Below are 7,613 nucleotides of genomic sequence, written 5' to 3'. Positions count from 1 at the left end.
ACATTGAGTCCATCCATAATAATAATCAAACTAAACTTAAGACATATTTTTTCGCTTAACTCATATATAAAACATAAAATCCTAAAAGTATGCTGCAATAAAACACTTACATTGGGTAACAGTGGTCAAGAGAGTATTAAAAGATAACAAGGCATTACGTTATAGGAAATATAATAAAGGGTGATTTTTTTGAGGTTAGGATTTTCATACATTAGTATTTGACAGATCACGTAGGATTTCAGACATGGTGTCAAAGAGAAAGATGCTCAGTATGCTTTGACATTTCATCATGAATAGACTTACTAACGAGCAACGCTTGCAAATCATTGAATTTTATTACCAAAATCAGTGTTCGGTTCGAAATGTGTTCAAATTTTGACAAATTTTGTTCAGCGATGAGGCTCATTTCTGGTTGAATGGCTACGTAAATAAGCAAAATTGCCGCATTTGGAGTGAAGAGCAACCAGAAGCCGTTCAAGAACTGCCCATGCATCCCGAAAAATCCACTGTTTGGTGTGGTTTGTACGCTGGTGGAATCATTGGACCGTATTTTTTCAAAGTTCTGTTGGACGCAACGTTACGGTGAATGAACACATTTCGAACCGAACACTGATTTTGGTAATAAAATTCAATGATTTGTAAGCGTTGCTCGTTAGTAAGTCTATTCATGATGAAATGTCAAAGCATACTGAGCATCTTTCTCTTTGACACCATGTCTGAAATCCCACGTGATCTGTCAAATACTAATGCATGAAAATCCTAACCTCAAAAAAATCACCCTTTAGATATACCTGATTAAATAAACAGTTTCTAAGGTTAGGTTAGGTTTAATTGGCAGTCTGCCATCAAACGCACTTAGACGTTTTCGCCCATTGTTATACCACTGAATCAGAAGAAGCAAGATGCCATTAACTTCCTTCAGTTGAACAATCCAGATCACTTTAAAAAGCTCAACTACTTGTGAATGCTCCCATACGCAAAATCAGACAAGTTTTCAAAGAAATGAGAACCTAAAGTGGAACTCCTTCTGACTACCAATGCGGTGCACAAACACAGAGTTTCTATAGTCGCATACAGAGTTTCTATAGTCACACACAGAGCGTAACAGTCTAAGACGATCTAGCCATGTCCGTCTGTCTGTTGAAATCACGCTACAGTTTTTAAAAATGGAGATATTGAGCTGAAATTTTGCACAGATTATTTTTTCTCCATAGGCAGATTACGTTTGAAGATGGTCTTTTTTAGATCATATCTTTATATAGCCCCCATATAGACCGATCCGCCGATTTAGGGTCTTAGGCCCATAAAAGCCACATTTATTATTCGACTTTGCTGAAATTTGGGACAGTGAGTTGTGTAAGACCCTTCGATATTCTTCAATTTGGCCGAGATCGGTCCAGATTTGGATAGCTGCCATATAGACCGATTTGAGGTTTTGGGCCCATAAGACACGGATTTATTGTCCGATTTTGCCAAAATTTCGGACAGTGAGTTGCGTAAGGCCCTTCGACATCCTTCTTAAATTTGGCCCAGATCGGTTCAGATTTGGATATAACTGCCATATAGACCGATCCGCCGATTTGGGGTCTTAGGCCCAAAAAAACTACATTTATTATCCAATTTTGCCGAAATTTGGGACAGTGAGTTGTGTTAGGCCCTTCGACATCCTTCTTCAATTTGGCTCAGATCGGTCCAGATTTGAATATAGCTGCCATATAGACCAATCTCTCGATTTGAGGTTTTGGGCCCGTAAAAGGCGCATTTTGGGACAGTAAGTTGTGTTGGACCCTTCGACATTCTTCGTCAATTTGGCTCAGATCGGCCCAGATTTGAATATAGCTGCCATATAAACCGTTCCGTCGATTTGGGGTCTTAGGCCCATGAAAACCACATTTATTATCCGATTTTGCCGAAATTTGGGACAGTGAGTTGTGTTAGGCCCTTCGACATCCTTCTTCAATTTGGCTCCGATCGGTCCAGATTTGAATATAGCTGCCATACAGACCAATCTCTCGATTTAAGGTCTTGCGCGCGTAAAAGGCGCATTTTGGGACAGTAAGTTGTGTTGGACCCTTCGACATTCTTCGTCAATTTGGCTCAGATCGGTCCAGCTTTGGATATAGCTGCCATATAGACCGATTTCTCGGTTTAAGGTTTAAGGCCATAAAAGGCGCATTTGTTGCCCGATTTCTCCGAAATTTGGGACAGTGAGTTAGGTTAAGCCCCTCAACATACCTCTGCAATATGGCACAGATCGGTCCAGATTTGGATATAACTGCCATATAGACCGATCCGCACTTGTGAGGTTTTGGGCCCATAAAACGCGCATTTATTGTCCGATGTCGCCGAAATTTGGGACAGTGAGTTGTATTAGGCCCTTCGAAATCTTCTTCAATTTGGCTCAGATCGGTCCAGATTCGAATATAGCTGCCATATAGACCGATCTCTCGATTTAAGATCTTGCGCCCGTAAAAGACGCATTTTGGGGCCGTAAATTGTGTTAGGCTCTTCGACATTTTTCTGAAACTTGGCCCAAATCGGTCCATATTTGGATATAGCTGCCATATAGGCCGATATCTCGATTTTAAGTCTTGGCCTCATAAAAGGCGCATTTATAATCCGATTTCACTGAAATTTGAAACAGTGACTTATGTTAGGCTTTTCGACATCCGTGTCGTATATATGGCTCAGATCGGTTTATTTTTAGAGATAGCTACTTAAAAGACCAATATTTTTTTATACACAATTGATCAATGACTTGTACTTATAAGTATTTGCTCCAAATCGGAACATATTTCGATATAAAATATGCAATTTTCACCGGATTTTAACGAAAGGTGGTTTACATATATACCCGAGTTGGTGGGTATCCAAAGCTCGGCTCGGCTGAATTTAACACCTTTTTATCGGCGCCCCCGTTCATTCCATTACTATTCCCGACTGCATACCCAATCAAAACGAGCTAAATATTTTTAAATAAAATTTTATTGGATTTTAACATTCAAATACACATAGACACTGACTAGTTGCAAAAAATTCAAAAATAAAAGCAAATTACACAATATTTAAATATATACAAAAACAAAAATAAAATAAAATTTAAAAAAAAATTGTTGCCAAATAGTTAACAAATAGAAAGCTAAAAAATACTAGACTTATTATGTAACAACATAGCAAATTAGGTAGATAATATTCTTTTCTATTGCCAAAAATAAGAAAAATTACTGTTTTGGTATTTGTCATGTGAACAGTGGTTTGTTTTCTTAGGTACTTTGAATGTTTCGATGTTCATGAACTAAAATTATTTGAGATACTTTGTTTGAGATGAGTTCAAGAAATGCAATAAAAAAATGGTAACAAATATACAGATATCTAACATACAGTACAAACTTAACTAAAGATGTGATATATACGTATTGTTTTTTTTTTTTTTTTTTTTTTTTAATTTAAAATTCTTTTCTTTTCAGTTTCATTTTCATTTGCTTGATAAAAGGAACTATACGACATTGAATGACACAGCACTACTACATCAAAAATATGTTAAACATTTTAAGGCTAAAATTAAGAAAAAATTGAATATCTTTGGTATTTTTTTCTTTTTTGAAAAATCTGACTTAAGCAGTGTAAGAGAGCTATTCTAAGAAAGATCTACTCCATGACTTTTGCTTAATACAAATATTTTAATAAGAGAGCAGCAGCCAGCATGGTGAACAAGGATGTGGCACTTCTAGTAGCTGATCCTGAGCCGGAGTACTCATCATTGGCCACAATGACAATGGCCCGGTTGTTAGTCTTCTGGATGTTGCGATAATTGTTGTCCAGTGTTTTGCCCGACTCATACTCAAGAGCTTTAAAAGCATTAACCTGAAAAAAGAAGAAAAGAAAAACGTATTGTTATAATTCATAATATACCTAGAATGTGGTAAGTTCCTTAATTAAACACAAATATTTCTTAAAGAAAGTACATTTAATAATACAATTTCTGGTTTAACAATACCTTACATTCTTTTACAACTCACCTGATCAATAGCAATTGGGAATGTCTCTGCCACCACCAACCATGTAACAGCCTCATTACACGATGGCGTTGTCAACGATCCCTCATAGGTGATGTAACTCCTGATGGCCGGAAATAGTTCGGTGATTTTGAAATTGGTTTTAGTCTTAATGGGCTTATTGATTTGATCTGAGCTCATGATGGGCACAAAATCCACCAAAATATCATCGATTACACGATTTCTTTCCATCGAAGCATGATAGAGGACACCCAAAACAGCCAAACCATCTTTATTTTGAGTGGCTATGGTCATATTGGGATATTTGGTGTTACGATGGACCATATGCATTTCAAAGGGATAGCGAATATTCTCAATGGTATGCTCAGACCACCAATGGAAATGGATTTGTTCCAAAACATAATCTTCTTTCAAGGGACCACCTTCGAGTTCTAGCTTTACATCAAAATCGGCAAGTTGAACTGAAACAACAAAGAAAATTGAATCATCAAATTTGTATTACAAATTAAATTTCCAAACTCACCCGAATGTCCTGTATTCACCATTGCGGCTTCTTTTATGGTCTTATCATAGTTGTCCCCCTCCAGTTTTTCATAGACACCTTTTATGGCTCCTCTCAGACTTAAGTTAATTGGTGATTGGCGACTGCCGGTATCACAAATGCCACCCCATTTTGGGAATTCTGAAATGATTATTTGATTAATCTCAATAAATTTGTATTGTTTGTTGTTTGCATCTTTGACACTCTGCAAAACAAAAAAAGATTATAAACAAATACACAGCTTACAAAAGATTTTACAATTGTTGTGTACTAAACCATATGACCAACTCACATCACAATTTGTGTAGAGCAATTTAACAATTTAAGAAAACTCTTGGGATAGTTTTCTATTATGGATTACAATCACCGGTAATTTTTTAGTTAAGATAAGAAAGCAGCTCAGTGCTTAAAAAAATGACAAAGAAACAAGTAAAAGCGTGCTAAGTTCGGCCGGGCCGAATCTTATATACCCTCCACCATGGATCGCATGTGGCCAGTTATTTTCCCGGTATCTCATTTTAGGCAAACTTATGATAAAAGAAGAAAATTGCTATGATATTGGAGCTATATCAACTTATGGTCCGATGGTCCGGACCATAATTAAATTTAATGTAGAAGTCGCCCTTTAGGGGCTCAACAAGTAAAATAGGGAGATCGGTTTATATGGGAGCTGTATCAAGCTAGAGATCGATTCAGACCATAATTGACAGGTATGTTGAAGGTCATGAGAGAAGTCGAATTATAATTGCGACCTCTAGAGGCTCCAGAAGTCAAGATCCCAGATTGGTTTATATGGCAGCTTAGAACCAATTAAAACCATATTTGGAACAACTGCTGCAAGTCATAACAAAACACTTTTTGCAAAATTTCAGCCAAATCGGTTTATATGGCAGCTATATCAGGTTCTGAAACAAAATTTCTGCCAAATCGGGTATGAATTGCGCCCACTTAAAGCTCAAGAAGTCTAATCAGAAGATCGGTTTATATGGCGGCTAAATCAGGTTATGGACTGATTTAGACCATACTTGACACAGTTGTTGGAAATCATTTCTCAACGATATATGCAAAAATTCAGACAAATCAGATAAGATTTGCGTCCTCTAAAAGCTTAAGAATTCTATTCGGGAGATCGGTTTTACGATCCAAACTGCCCGACACTTATAAATTTCAAGCGCCTAGTTTTACTCCTTCGAAAGTTAGCGTGCTTTCGACAGACAGACGGACAAGGCTACATGGGATCTTAGACGCATATTTCGAGATGTTACAAATGAAATGATGAAATTAATATACCCCCATCCTATGGTGAAGGGCATAACATTTATTTATACAACTACGTGCGCAAATCTTAATAAATTTAATTTGACTTCTATGTCTGCAAAGATTTTTGAAATTTTATTTATAGATTTTACAAATATTCTCACTTATTTCGTCATATTGTTTCGACAGGTTGGAAAACCACCTCATGGCAAACAAACCAACTTGCACTGGAAACATCTTTTGCTTTCGGCCAGTAACTTGAGGTGCTTGTTCCTGCTGTAGACGTTGTCACAAAAGTAGTACACCTCCATCCTTTGTATAATAAATTATGTTCCTCAGAACCCCAGATGGTTGAGTGTGCTACCTAATTCTTGAATATTCTGAATTACGAAAGATTCCTAGAACTGAAGAATATTCCCAAGCCTATTGGTAGATGTTATTAAAACACATATTGTTTTACAAACTTGGTGCATGACATGAAGCCACAAATTGTTTAAAAAAACCAGAAAAACACCCATTAACATAAAAGATTCTAAAATTGATTAACAAACTAAAAATTATTGCAAAAATTTGAAGGATGTTTCCAAATTTGTCAATACGAGGGTTGCCTTTTATATTTCGGGATAGGACAACCCTTGTGTTGCAATCTGCCAACTGACAGCTCTATCGTAAAACTTGACATTTTTGATGTTATACCGTACTCAGAACGTTTTGACATACGAGCGCTATTTGTGTTATTTACAGTAACTTAAAAGATTCACCTCGCCCAAAACATTGAATTAAATCGTGAACGTTTTCGTGCAATTATTTTTTACAACTTTTTTCAACAACAGTGCATCGATGAACTTAATTCAAGGACCAGTGTTTATCGATGGTATGGTGAATTCAATCGAAGTCGTAGTTCACTCCAAGACGAATTTCGTGAAGGTCGTGCAAAATCAGTTGTTGTTCCAAAAACCCTTGATGCTGTGCACCAACTGATATTGCAAGATCGTCATGTGACCTATCGTCAGATTGAGACAACCTTAGTTATTAGTGGAACCAGCATACATTCAACATTGCATGAACATTTGACCGTTAACAAATTTTTTTCGCGTTGTATCCCCCACAACTTTTTAATCGCTCAAAAAACGGCTCGTGTCGATTGGTCGAATGAAATGCTCCAAAAATACGAAACAACTGATATTTGAGCACTCAAAACATCGATTTGATGAGTCATCCGCCGTATAACCCTGACTTGGCACCGCATGACTTCTTTTTATTCCCGTACGTAAAAAAGGAAATGAGAGGTCAACGGTTTTCGACACCTGAAGAAGCGGTTGATGCGTTCAGAATGCATGTTTTCGAGATAACCTCAATCAGAGTGGCAATAGTGCTTCGGCAAACTCATGCAAAAATGTATAGCTCTTAATGGGGAATATTTTGAAAAAAAAAAATAAAGCGATTTTCGATGAATAATATTTGCTTTTGTGTGTTTCTAATCCCGGAATATAAATGGCAACCCTGGTATCAATAAAAAAACTAATATCTTACCCAAAAAGTGTCTGTTTCGAGATTCAATTTCCAACAAAGTTGTGGAATTTTTTATCGACTTTGAAATTTTAACAAAAACTTCCAAGACCGTAGTAAATCTAATTGAATCAGATTCAATTAGTACGGACTTGGATAATTTTATAAGTTTAGGTAAAATTTCAAAGTCGATAAAGAATTCCACAAATTCTTTGGAAATTGAACCTCGAAACAGTCTCTTTTTATGTTAGGTATCTATTGTTCCCTTATTAAAAAGGTCAATTTCAATA

General features: G+C 36.5%; 1 protein-coding gene across 1 annotated transcript in view; it reads right to left on the bottom strand.

The window, feature by feature from the left end:
* Positions 1-2,967: 2,967 nt before the first annotated feature.
* Positions 2,968-7,613, bottom strand: part of LOC106082231 (carbonic anhydrase 2) — a 60,810-nt gene continuing 56,164 nt past the window's right edge. Inside the window, exons 3-5 of the mRNA XM_013244623.2 lie at positions 4,540-4,698; positions 4,020-4,477; positions 2,968-3,864 (exon numbers count right to left, since the gene is read on the bottom strand). Of these exons, the coding sequence (XP_013100077.2) occupies positions 3,667-3,864; positions 4,020-4,477; positions 4,540-4,698 (815 nt within the window). The 3' untranslated portion in view covers positions 2,968-3,666. The remainder of the gene's footprint in view (positions 3,865-4,019; positions 4,478-4,539; positions 4,699-7,613) is intronic.

The sequence above is a fragment of the Stomoxys calcitrans genome, chromosome 2 (assembly GCF_963082655.1).
Source record: "Stomoxys calcitrans chromosome 2, idStoCalc2.1, whole genome shotgun sequence".
Classification (NCBI taxonomy): Eukaryota; Metazoa; Arthropoda; class Insecta; order Diptera; family Muscidae; genus Stomoxys; species Stomoxys calcitrans.
Note: the sequence above shows the minus strand (reverse complement) of the source record. Positions and strands in the feature narration are given on the sequence as shown.